The 13762-nt window shown below is 27.4% G+C and overlaps 1 protein-coding gene across 3 annotated transcripts; it reads left to right on the forward strand.

Moving 5' to 3' along the window:
• The first annotated feature begins 1219 nt into the window (after positions 1 to 1219).
• Positions 1220 to 11293, forward strand: LOC101267688 (MADS-box protein SOC1-like). Of its 3 annotated transcripts, none has more exons than XM_004252549.5 (8): positions 1220 to 1582; positions 2249 to 2495; positions 8145 to 8226; positions 8978 to 9039; positions 9414 to 9513; positions 10615 to 10656; positions 10790 to 10831; positions 11029 to 11293. In XM_004252549.5, the coding sequence occupies exons 2-8, from the start codon at positions 2314 to 2316 to the stop codon at positions 11137 to 11139; spliced, it is 621 nt and encodes a 206-aa protein (XP_004252597.2). In that variant the 5' UTR covers positions 1220 to 1582; positions 2249 to 2313; the 3' UTR covers positions 11140 to 11293. The 3 variants fall into 3 exon arrangements, with proteins under 3 accessions (XP_004252597.2, XP_010314482.2, XP_069148679.1); XM_010316180.4 differs by having other exon boundaries at positions 1272 to 1602; XM_069292578.1 differs by lacking the exon at positions 1220 to 1582 and adding an exon at positions 1872 to 2010.
• Positions 11294 to 13762: the final 2469 nt, after the last annotated feature.

Here is a 13762-nt window from a genome sequence, read left to right on the forward strand (position 1 = left end):
TAATCAAATAAAAGCTTAATAAATATAACAATTAATATGAAACGGAAAAAATTATGTAGTACTATTAAGATCTTTCAAATATATGTGGAAGTTCTAAAATTGGAAGTCTCAAAAATATTTAATGACGATAGGTTAAAGCACATGATGAAAACGTGATCATAGATGACGTGGCAAATTTCTATTGGCTATGAGACCTATAATTTTATTTAATTTTGAACGGACAATCTATTGAAACTCAGAGGGAGCCAGGAATTAAGATACATATGTTTTACGTTTTACATGATATTCTAATAATAAATAACAATAAAATATTTAATATAATCTCATAAATAAAAAATATAAGAAAAATACGAATATATATGCCGACCTTAAAAGTATTTGTGGAATAGAAAAAATGACAACAAAATATCGCAAAATGAAATACTCCACTAATAAATAGTAGAAATAGTACATAAAAGAACAAGAAATTATGTGATTTACTAAATGTTATGGTTTCTTTGATCCATTTAATGTGATACGTTTTTTCATTTTATTCTCTAAGTTTATTTCTTCGTGATGTTGTGTTTTTTAAAAGTCAATTTGACAATTTTTTAAAGTTAAATTAGATTACATTAATTCGATATTTTAGAAAAAAAATTTAGATATTCAAAGAATACATAAAAAAAGTACTATAAATTGCAATTTTTGCATATCAATATGATAAAATAATACATCTTAAAATGTTAGTTAAAATTCTTATAATTTAACTCTAAAAATAAAAATTATGACAAATAATAGTGAATGGAGGGAATAGTTTGTTCCCGAAACAAGTTAACTTTTATTTTTTATCCTTAATAATAGGATTTACAACTATATATAAATATCTAAAAATTATTTTAAATTACAAATTTCAATTTTTTTTAAAAAATATGGCATCAAATCAAATAATGCCACATTAAATATAATGAAAAAAGTATAAATCACGAGGAAATGGGTTTATACTAAGTAAAAGATGAAATAATTATAAATATTTATATTATTAATATTTACGTAATTTTAACCAACTAATACACGATCGTACCCATCTTTTATGAAATCTCGAATAAAACGTTTTATTTGTTGAGTCATTGGTGGTCCCTTAGAGCGTATAGACGAATGAAATTGTTGATGATTCTCTCTTATTGACAACCATATGCTTATTTTATTATTATCTCTTTGTTTGGAACTATTTTTTTAGTACATATGTTAAAGTTTACCAAAAGAAGAAAAAGGCATAAGGGGTGTTCTTTCTTAATAATTTTATGTCTTTTTTTAATTTTATTTTTTATATCCATTGGTTGCAACTCAAAAAGGAAAGTAGTATTAGAAAAGTCTTTGAGAAATCAATGCTCTTCATTTTTTTTTTCCTTTTTCTAAACTAGGGTTTCTATAACAACAACTATTTGTGTCTTCACTCTATTATAATTTAACTTATAAAGTTTTTTCTAATTTCTTTTTCTCTTCATCTTTCAGATCTAAGAAACCATAAAGTTTTTATTTTTAGGGGTTATTATCCACTTCAAGATTTAGAATCTTTCTATTTTTGGAAACTTCTCATGAATTGGTAGTATTTCTTGATTTGGAGTTATGTATTATGTTGTCTTCAAAATAAGTTGATCATTTTAAGTGATTATTTATATTCATGATTTGTTTGTTCTATTTATGGAAACTTGTCATGGATTGCTAGGATTTCTTGATTTGGTTGTCTTAAAAAAATTGACCTTTTATGTTCATATTCATGATTTGCTTGTCTCAAATCTTGGTTTAGCTACCTTTCTATTTTTGGAAACTTTCTCTTGAATTGGTAGGATTTCTTGATTTTGTTATATAGTTTTGTCTTAAAAAAAAAGTTGATTCATATTCATGATTTGCTTTGTATCAAATCTTGATTTAGAGACCTTTCTATTTTTGAAAAGGTTCTCACGAGTTTCTTAGCCACTTGACTGTAAGGAAAAAGACGTATAAGTGGTTCAACCACTTGATTATAAGAAGGTAACAAGTTTCTCCCTTTAGGATCGACTATACAACAAGGGGTTACTTGATTTTGTTGACTTAAAAGTTGACCCTTTTAAAATGATTATTCATATCCATGATTTTCTTGTCTCAAATCTTGATTTAGATATACCTTATGAATTGTTATGATCTCTTCATTTGGTTGACTTGAAAGTGTTAGAATACCCTTTGAAAAGATTATTCATTGGTCTCTAATCTTTGATTTTATTAACGGAAGGTGGAAAGAGGATATTTCTGAAGGACTTCTAATACGTTAAGGGCATTTTTTTCGCGAAGAAGAAAATGGTGAGGGGAAAAACTGAGATGAAAAGGATTGAAAATACAACAAGTAGACAAGTGACATTCTCAAAAAGAAGAGGTGGACTACTTAAGAAGGCATTTGAACTCTCAGTTCTTTGTGATGCTGAAGTTAGTCTCATCATATTTTCTCAAAAAGGAAAACTTTTTGAGTTTTCAAGTTCAAGGTACACTCATAATTTCATCTAATATTATTAAATTACTCCTTTTTCAACTTTTATTTTTTTTAATTACATATATTATACATCATTAATTTTACTATAACTGGCCTTTAGGATTTGATGTAACAAGAAGTACCAAGTACAATGATCACAACAGCTCATATTGACAGTGTAAAAGGGACCCTTATTACCTTCTTGTGTTTCTACTAAATAGTAGTTTCCCTCTTTTTTTGAGTCCAATTAATAATCAATCTTTAATTATACTAATAACATATTCAGTGTAATTTTATAAATAGATACTCAACAGAATAATGTGTATACAACTTTGTCCCTCTATAAATTTTAGTGGCTAAACTAGGAGTTATGTTTAGTGCGTTGATCAAAACTTCATTTATAATTCTAAATATAATTTACGTGAATCCAATAGTGTTAAGAGATAAACATTCAGATACGCAGGAAAGGGATGTATCCGAGAGTGGGATAGAGATGTATCAGAGAGAGGATAGGACATCCATCCTGATAGATAGAGGAGAGATGTATCCGAGAGGGGAGTGATTTATTAGAGAGGGATAGAGATGTATCAGTAAGAAGAGAGTAACGTATTCGAGAGGGAATTTTTGAATTTTTTTTGAAAGATAAGAGTGAAATAAGATGTGTATGTAGCAATTTTTTCTAATTCAACATAGTTGTTTTTTACCTATATGCACTATTTTCTATGTTCACAATATAATTTTTGACTAAACCCTTGGGTCAATGTAATTATGCCATTCCATAGCTACATTATGAAAATATAGAAACTAGAGATCGCTTTTGATAAATCTTCGATTAAAAAGTAAAAGATTATACATACTAACAAGTAGTATTGATGATAGTACATATGAGGTATTTACAATATAAGTACATCATATATAATCCATATAAATTCTTGATTAAGCTGTAACTAGTACTATTTGTAGACTATTTTATGTAAAATATGTACTGGCAAATTACTCTTCAAACAAGAAAGTAAAAATTTTGAAATATGTGACAAGATGCTACTTGTGGCTTAAATTATTTTTGGAATATATAATATGAATATACCTGAAGACAAATTGTACTTGCTATCAATATTTATTTCCAATGCCCCAAACAACTTTTTGTATGTTTATAACTTAAACTCGTTAGGTTTGAGTATAAGGTATGATGAATTAATTATGATAGAATAAATTATGCTGATATTAGTTATGATAAAGTTAATTATATTAAAATTATTTTATATTGAGTGCTTGATTTGTTGTTTACAAAATGAGACGTATGACATAAATTTTGTTTACATGATTGTACCTTATGTATTTAAAATTAAAAACTTTCTTCTTATTGTTTACATGATTTTACCTTTTGTTTACATGATTGTACCTTTTGTTTACATAAATTATAATCTTTTTTTTTTATATACAGATTTATGAAAAATCAAAATTTAAATGAACATAATTACTCAAATAAATTCACAATAACAATTATATATATTTAGTGTAGTATTTTAATTAAAAAAATATGAAGAATTATCATAAAAATAAGGAGTAGAGAAGGACGGGAATGTGTTATTATACATGAATTAAAAATCATATTAATATACATGAATGTGAAAAGTGAGATATAATTTTTTTTAAGAGATATATCTATAATTTTTATCAATTTTATTTCGGAATAAATATTCCGAGATCACTATAAATCCAAAGGGAGATATATACATAACTTATCCCGTGACAAGTTATATGTTGGGCTTGCCAACAAATCAACAAATTAAATGATCTTATAATTTAATTGTAGGACTATTTGGTGTTATCCTTCGTACTGACAACTCCTTAGTGCTAAACCCTTGACGTCTGCTAATTATCTTTCCTTTTATTAGATCCTCTAACTATTTATCAAAATAGAAAGAATCAAGTTCTTTCCGTCTCAATTTATTTGATATTATTTAGTTAATCACAAAATTTGAATTTTTTCTTTTTTTAAAAAAAATTATAATCTAAAATAAATATTAAGATGATATTATTTGCAAGACAGATTTAAAAAAAAAGGTGTGCAATCTAAATTGGGAGGGAGGATTAGAACCTTTATATACTTAGCTCAGTCTATAATTAAGAAAAGTTTGATTAAAAATCAAGGACGGCTCAACAAACATGAAGGCTTAAAGCGAAATCTTTAGTAGAGGTCTAAAATCTAAACAAATTATGTATATATGTTTGAGCTCGGATTAAAAAGGATAAAAGAATTTGCAAAAATTTCAAAAGGACAATAAAATTTATTTTACAATCAAAATGACAACCTTTTAATAATGAAATTAACGTCGTTAAAATTAGATTAACAGACACAAAATGCGAAATTTCATGTGTCATGCCCCTTGCAAGGCTTTAATGGAAAAAATTCCCTTAATTTGTTCTAGGTCTCCAAAAATACCTAAAATACACTCAACTAATTCCAATATTTACACATTTGACCTTCCTATTCATTGTCTATGTTAACCAAGGAAAATTTTGCCATTTTAAAGAACTCCACCATTTTCATGAAAAAAAAAAGACCAAAGCCTATTTTTACTACGATAAGCTATTATAGTCGACGTTACAATTTAAGATTTAAATTTTAGTGCTTCTATATTTATTGAGGGAGTTGGGTGGTAAATATAGAACCAATAAAATTTAAACCTTGAAATCGTAAGTTTGACTATAATAATTTATCTTAGAGAAAAGGTTTTGGACTTTTCTTAATCAATGGTGGAGTGTACTAAAATGACAAAATTGTCCTTGATTGACATGGACAATAAATAGGAAGAGGTGTAAATATTGTGAATAGATGAGGGTATTTATGGTATTTTTGGAGACTTGGACAATTAAAGGGATATTTATTATTAATTTGACAACAGATCACAGAATATATACTTGCGCATTGCAAGACACATGAAATTTCGCATCTTGCGGCTGGCAATCTAATTTTAACGATATTAATTTAATCGTTAAAAAGTTACCCTTTTAGTTTAAAATGAATTTTATTGCCCTTTTGACAATTTTTTTCTATCCTTTTGGCTTCAGACTCACATACATCTTATTAAAAAATTATTGTTCTTACACTTTTAAGATGCAAATTAATTACTTAATGTTTTTTTAATAAATGATTTGGTCAAATATTTATTTTTTCAATAATTAATGTTAGATAAGTTTCATTAATTCAAAGTTGAAAATCACCCTTTCACTAATAAAATTATTATATGAATAGTTCACACTATTCTATTAGTAACAAATTTAAAACAAAAGTGTTAAAAATACAGAATCTAATTCAAGAAATTGATAACTTGATTTCCACCTTAATATAAGTGTTTTAATCTTGAAACTTTAAGAAGTTATAAGAAAATTACGATTCATTTTTTTCAATATTTTTCGACTAGTAATTTATATTTTTGATAGAACATTATTTTAACTTATCAAAAACTTGAAAAGGAAAAGTACATAAGCAATTAAAAAAGAGAAAAATAATGAGAATGTTAGCAAAAAAACATGTAAGAAGGTAAACAATTCTTGATAATAAAATAATATAGATAATTTTTTCTATAAAAAATTTACATATAATTTATTTTTGGTAAATGTTTGAGGCCCCCAATTTGCATATGCCTTATTTTCTTACCGTATAAAATCGCTTCGGCAAGAAATTTTTGTACTATTTTGATAGATCAAAAAATAAATTACAAAGTTCTCTTATCCAAAATACTCGTTCTTCCTTCATGGATACCTCTCTTTAATTAATTAAAATTTTCGATCCAATTAACAACTTTACAAGCTCTAGATTGTTAATAAGGATTCGAAGTTTAACTAAAGAAGAGAAATCATGAAAGAAGAAAGAGGATTTGAGATAATAGAACTTTGTAATGAAAAGAATCATAATTAGTTAGAATTGATTTCTCTTGAATTGATTACAAAAGCCTAATGCCGCCCCTATTTATACACGTCTACAGATGATTCTAGATATATTTACAAGAATTTTTTTGATAACTTTATCTTTCAACCATCTTAAGAGGATTCTAGAATTTTAAAATCTATATATAAGATAAATATCTAAGATATTTCAATCGATCATTCGAGAAGCTTTTTAACAAATGTAAGGTTTTTTTTGTCATTTCAAAAAATTATCTTTTTACATCCCAGTGGTAAAAGATATAATTATCGATATAGGCACTACAATTTTTTGCAACAAATTTCAAATATACGAAATAAATTAACACAAATAAAAATAAGAAATAAAAATATTACTAATAAAACAATATGGGTACAATTCTGTTTCTCTTTTGATTCTTGTCTTTCTTAAGATTTCTTTGTAAATCGAGGATCATTCATGTCATATTTTTTGAACTAGAAAGATTTGAAATTGATCTTCATAAAATGAATTGTGGATCTTCTTGAATATTTGATTGTCAAAAATAGTCTAAGCATATTTTGATCTCTATATGGGATATCCGAAATATCTGAAAACTATCTCTTTAGGGGAAGTTTGTCCAAGTCAATATAACATATAAAGATACGACACCTGAGGCTAACTTAATCTTAAAAACTATCTCTTTAGGGAGATTTGTTCAAAAAGAGACAAAATTTTTCATCCCTCTATGGAACTTCTTAACAAACATGATACAAAAAGAGTGCAAAAAGTTGATTAGGGTTAAGATACCAAATAGGGTGTAACCAAATAGGAAAAGCCTAGTCATGAAAAGACACTAGAAATTAGGGAGAAGAAGAAAAGACATGGGCAAAATCCAAGATAAATGATCGAACAACAACTCACAATTCCAAAAGAAAGACAAAATAATGATCTAACAACAACTTACCATTCCAAAAGATAATATATTTGCCACTCTGGGTGAAAAATAATACTAAATGTGGCTACCACAAGTTTAAGAAAAGCCAAAGGGGAACAAGTCAAGGAGAAAGAAAGGGTGGAATTCATAGATACAATGTTCTATTTGGACTCTTTATCACACCAACCTAGAGAAAGAATATGGATAGTACAAAAAACTATGATGTACATTGCTGCAATTTACCTCTCAACTAGTGCATTATGAAGTCCAACAAAGAGGCACTAAACACCTTTTGAATGTGACTAAAATTTCAGGATCTTAGGATTCTACCAGATTTCATGTCAGATATAACTAGATAAACGCATTTTGGCAATCAGACACATTAAAATAGGGATAGGGACAGAGATGAGCGAGATTGGATAAAGGTGAGTGTGAGAGTCAAATACATGCAAATCCACTTGGATAATGTAAACAATTTACAACTAATTTTGACCTCATACATCCAAGATAATGTAAATTTTAGGCTCTTAGGATTCAAACATAGAGTCATGACATTGTTAAAACGGCTTAAGATATAATGGGGGATTCAAGTTAGTACAAAATCAACGGCGATGTCATAAATTTTATCAAGGTTGTTCAAGATTTAATATATACATATAAAAAGTTTGATTTGTATACTTCGTAGAATTTTCTATGTATATAATATAACTTGTTAACAAAAGATGTTCAACTGATCATTCTTCATGTTTTTTTTCTTTTCCATTATTGTTGAGTAACATGTTGGAGAACTAATAGTGTGAGTTTCTTCTCTCTTTTTTTTTCTTTCTTTTTTACAGTACTAACAAGACAATAGAACGTTATCAAAAGAATGACAAGAATTTGGGTCATGAAAATATATTACTTGAACAAACTACAGAGGTTAGCATTCTTTTCATTTATGCATGTACTTATCATACATGTATAATAAACCTTTAATATATCTTGAACATCTTTAACGAAATTTTGTATTTGCCATAGTTGTATGTATAACAACAACATCCTCAGCTTGATCACTTGATCTCCTCAATATTTTTTTGGTCTATCTCTATCAGGGGCGGAGCCACCTTGGTAAAGGGGGTTCATTCAAATCCCCTTCGACGAAAAATTTATACTATTTATACATGGTTAAAATAATATTTTATGTATATATATAGTAGATGTCGAACCCCCTTCGGCTACTCCGTATATCTATTGAAAATTCTGATTCCGCTACTGATCTCTACCTCTTTTCATACTCGCTATATATCCAGTCTCTCACATTTCCTCACTGGGCATATGTGCATCTCCTTCTCACAAGCCCAAGTCATCTTAGCTTTGTTTCCCTCGTTTTGTTCACAATGACGGTCATTCTCACATTATTTCTAATCTTATCACTCCTAATGTGTCTGCATATCCATCTCAACATCCTCATTTCCTAACTTGCATAGTTTGAACATAAAATTTATTGACTGGTCAACACTCTGCCCTGTACAAGATCAGTGTAACCAATACTTTATTGAACTTATCTTTAAGTTTAAATGGTACCTTCTTATCACGTAGACAAGATTTCAGAGGAAACAATAGTTTGTATGTAAAGCTTATTTTTTATTTATAATTCCTTAAATATTTTGTTTATTAAATTGTTATGTAGCATTTGAAGGGGGAGGTTATGAGCATGACTAGGAATCTGGAGGTTCTTGAAATCTCTAAAAGGTAATTAATATCTACAATTTCCCTATGCTGCAATAATTATATTATTTCCTCAGCTTTAACTTATGTGATACTATCCATTTTTTGAGAGTCAAATAATTTAAATTTGACCAGAAGTTTGTGCATATATAAAATCTTTAGATCTTTTGAAATGATAGTTATATATTTGTTAACTACGTAAAAAGCACTATAAATCACAATAATTGATATTTCAAAATATTTAAAAGATATATGAAAAATTTATGATTAAAGATAGACTTCTGTAAATCTCAAAACTCGAAAAGTGTCACATAAATTGAGACGAAGGGAATATAAAACTAATTTGTAGATGATTCTGAATTTATTTATTTTCTGTGTTGTTATGTTGTTGATTGCAGAAGGCTTTTAGGAGAAGATTTAGAGTCTTGTTCCATTGATGAACTTGAAAAGGTTGAAGGACAATTAGACCAAAGTTTAAGAAATATTAGGGCAAAAAAGGTACGTATGTATATGCATGGTACTTCGATTTTTCAAAAATGTTAATATAATCATATCGAATTCTTTAAAAAAAATACGCGTTAACTTAAAGAAAACACTTTTAAAAGAAGTGATTATCCCATATTAATTGGAGAAAGGAATTTTAAATACTTTAATATAGCAATATTATTTCATATCGTTATATTATTCATAATTTTTTAAATGTCTGAACAATACATAATTTAAGTGTCTAAATTCATCAAATACATTTTGAATTTAGTAATTTTAAATTTACGATATATGTAATATACTAAAGTACCCATTTAAATCATATGCTCTTTTAACATGATAAGTAAAATATTAAATGTAGAGAGTTACGAAATATATATAAAAATACATTTTTTTACATTTTTTTTCTGATAAATCCCCCCACACCCCACCCCACCTCTGTGTGCCACACACACCTTTGTGTGGCATGTGGATGCTACTTATCAAATCATAATATATACAGATTTTTTAAATATCTAATCATAATGTATATAGATTTTTGAAATATCTGATATTAAACATATCATTGACATTATATTGTGGTTATAATTTCTTGAAACTTGTGATGTTAAAATAGGTGCAGACCCACCTTGAATAAGGGGTGTCAAGCATTTAAACACCTCTTCGTCAAAAAATTATATTATATATATTATAAAATTTTTATTTACTATATATATATATATATATATATATATATATATATATATATATATAAATATTAATATATTTTGACATAAGTTAAATATTGAATTTGGTGATTAATGTGTAGAGAAAATTTCTTGAAAAGTGTATTCTAGTCATAATTATATGTTTTTATTATAACCATTGACACGCATCCCTTAGTGTCAATCTAAGATCCGAGGTTAAAAATATCATAATATTTATATAGCTATAAAATCTTTTTAAGTAAAATAAAAAGTTTAAACTAAATTGTTTCTAAAATTAAAAAAAAAATCATTCTTTGTGAAACCGATTAAAAGAGAATAAATTCATATAAATTAAAATAAATGGAATAGTAACATAAAGTGAAAGCTTTTACAATGGAATTAATATTTTTGTGTTTTATAATTCCAGAACCAGCTATTCAAGGAACAAATTTCTCTTCTTAAAGACGAGGTAAAAATGCATTAGAATATAAAATCAGTTTTTTTATTTTTATTTTATTTACATTTTAATTTTTTTAAAAAAAATTAAGAAAATCGCGTAATAATTATTTTATTATAATTCTCCTTTGGTTCTTTTGTCCCAGGAAAAAGTCCTAATGAATAAAAATGCAGAATTGCGGGAAAAGGTGAAATATAACTTTATAATTCGCTTTTTATATTTAGCAACTTCTAATTTTTTAAGATTAATTAAAATTGATAAATTAGGACACATAAAATAAGAAGAAATGAAATAATATTAAGATTAATTAAAATTGATAAACTAAGACACATAATTTTTAAGAATTAATATTAAGATTATATAATTTTTACTTTGTTATTACAGTATGAGGCTCGATCACTACCTTTATTTATTGATCGACGAGAAGATGAAAGTCCTCAAACACAAAATATGGAGGTAGATACACAACTATTTATTGGACTTCCTGAAAGATGAATAAAGATGAAGTCAAGATTTAAAATTTATAAATTCGAGAAAGTTTATTTATTTGAATTATTATATTCTAAATTAACAATTTATACCTATTCAACCGTTTTGTTTAAACAAATATAGAATTATTTATATACTAGTACCGCTTCATCTATTACAAGCTTTTGTGACTTCCATGTAATTTACTTGATGACAAAAAAACAATATAAAAAGTAAATTAATCATCAATATTTTTACGTAAGCACCACTAATATCATCTTAATGAAAGGTTAGCCATCTTAATGTCAAGAGGATTAAGATCTTGTAAATTTGAGAGGATTAACTAATGGTAACTTAATGTATGTGATCTTATTTTAATCTTAGATCTAGTTGGTTCATTGTTTAAGAAACACCAAATTTGATGCATTATCTTCATTTGTGAAGACTCAGCAAAATTGTTTACCTTGTATATATATTGGTAATGTAAAAATAAAATTATTTTCACGAAACATAGGCAAAATTAGAATTTAAAATTTATAGTTTCGTTACTTGATCCCCCCAAAAGGGGGAAACTATGGTTGAACTTAAATTTTAAAAATAAGTTAGGGGCCCTTTACCAAGTCTACCAGATAGAAGATGATAGAGGGACAAAAGTACAAGGAAGATTGGTTGAAGATGATGTTATGCGGCGTTCGGAACCAGCCTTAGCTTGATGTGAATGATGATTTATAAAGAAGTAGGGAAATGAGACGACTATTTCTTGAACTATATCATAAACAAATGTTCTCATGTACATCAATCACGAGTTTTTCTCTATTCCTTGACTGCAAGACCCACCCGTCGAGCAGGGATGAAAGTCGGCCTTAGTGATCCGCCGCCGCCGAATGAAATGGTCGTCACTCAACGGATAAAATTTACTATAGGGATAACAAGTCAATCTTCCCCAAAGGTTCAGATTGACGAAAAAGTTTGGCACCTCGATATCGGCTCTTCGCCACCTGAGGTTGTAGCATATTCCAGGGGTCGGGTTGTTCCCCATTAAAGTGGTATCTGAGCTGGGTTCCATATGTTGAGAGATAGTTTGGTACATATCTGAAGTGAATGTTAAAGCATTGAGAAGACCTTTCCCTAGTCCGAGAGGACTGAGAAGGACGCACCTCTGGTGTACCAGTTATCACGTTCACGATAAATGTTTGGGTAGCCAAATGCGGAGCAGATAAATGCTGAAAGCATCTAAATAGTATAGTCCACCCCAAGCACTTTCATATTCATATTAAGAATTAAATTTGCAATCAAATAGTTATAAATATTTACTATAGATTTTTATTTAATATTTAAACAGAAGTTTGAACAAAAATTATTTAATAAGAAATTGTATCTATATATTGATATACTATAAATTGTTGCAATAGGGTATCTGAACAATTTTTTCACTTTTATAAGATTTTGCCAGTAATTTTTAAAAATGAATGATACACATTCAAGCTCTAAACAAGTTAGAAACTTCAAATATCTTTAGGCCTTAAATCAATTATATAAATATATATAATTAGAAACATTGCTTCTTTAATTTATGGAAATGACACTACTATTTTGTGTAGTCTAATAGTAGAGTTGCACCTCCATTTGTAGTATATATATTGTAACAAATGTACAATTAAATAATATTCTTATTTACCTATAGTGGAATTGTTAAGGAGAAAATATTGATTGACACCCTTTAAATACATTTGACTCCATTAACAATTACAATTACATCATCGTCAAAGTATCCCGATCTGAAAATACCAAGTTAGTTAGGGTTAAAGATGAAAAAAATAGTTCCAAAGGTATTTGAAAATAATTAAAACATGCTTGTTTTGTCTTTTTATTTTTATTTTTCAAACTTGTATCATTGTCCTTCATATTCCATCCTTGTATTGAGTTTCTTTTAAGTCCATACATTGAACCTAAATTGTACTATATGGTAAGATATATTAAGTCCAACTAAGTTTTTATTTATTTGAATTACTATATTCTAAATTAATAATTTATACCTATTCAACCGTTTTATTGAAATAATAAATATAGAATTATTTATATACTTGTACCGCTTCATCAATTACAAGCTTTTGTGACTTCCATGTAATTTACGTGATGACAAAAAATAATATAAAGAGTAAATTAATCATCAATATTTTTACTTAAGCACCACTAATATCATCTTAATGAAAGGTTAGCTAATCGACTAAAACAAATGTCAAGAGGATTAAGATCTTGTAAATTTGAGAGGATTAACTAATGGTAACTTAATCTATGTGATCTTATTTAATCTTAGATCTAGTTGGTTCATTGTTTAAGAAACACCAAATTTGATGCATTATCTTCATTTGTGAAGACTCAGCAAAATTGTTTAATGTAAAAATAAAATTACTTTCATGAAATATAGGCAAAATTAAAATTTAAAATTTATAGATTCGTTACTTGATCGCCCAAAAAGGGGAAGCAATGGTTGAACTTAAATTCTGAAAATAAGTTGGGGCCCTATACCAAGTCTACCAGATAGAAGATGATCGAGGGACAAAAGTACAAGGCAGATTGGTTGAAGATGATGTTATGCGGCGTCCGGAACCAGCCTTAGCTTTAAGTGAATGATGATTTATAAAGGAGT

The sequence above is a fragment of the Solanum lycopersicum genome, chromosome 12 (genome assembly GCF_036512215.1).
Source record: "Solanum lycopersicum chromosome 12, SLM_r2.1".
In the NCBI taxonomy this organism is placed as follows: domain Eukaryota; kingdom Viridiplantae; phylum Streptophyta; class Magnoliopsida; order Solanales; family Solanaceae; genus Solanum; species Solanum lycopersicum.

Excerpts from the sequence above, each read along its gene's own strand:
- LOC101267688 (XM_004252549.5), top strand. The coding sequence starts at position 2,314 with ATGGTGAGGGGAAAAACTGAGATGAAAAGGATTGAAAATACAACAAGT. Across the intron at positions 9,040-9,413 it reads GTTCTTGAAATCTCTAAAAG|AAGGCTTTTAGGAGAAGATT; the intron begins GTAATTAATATC and ends TGTTGATTGCAG. Across the intron at positions 10,657-10,789 it reads TTTCTCTTCTTAAAGACGAG|GAAAAAGTCCTAATGAATAA; the intron begins GTAAAAATGCAT and ends CTTTTGTCCCAG.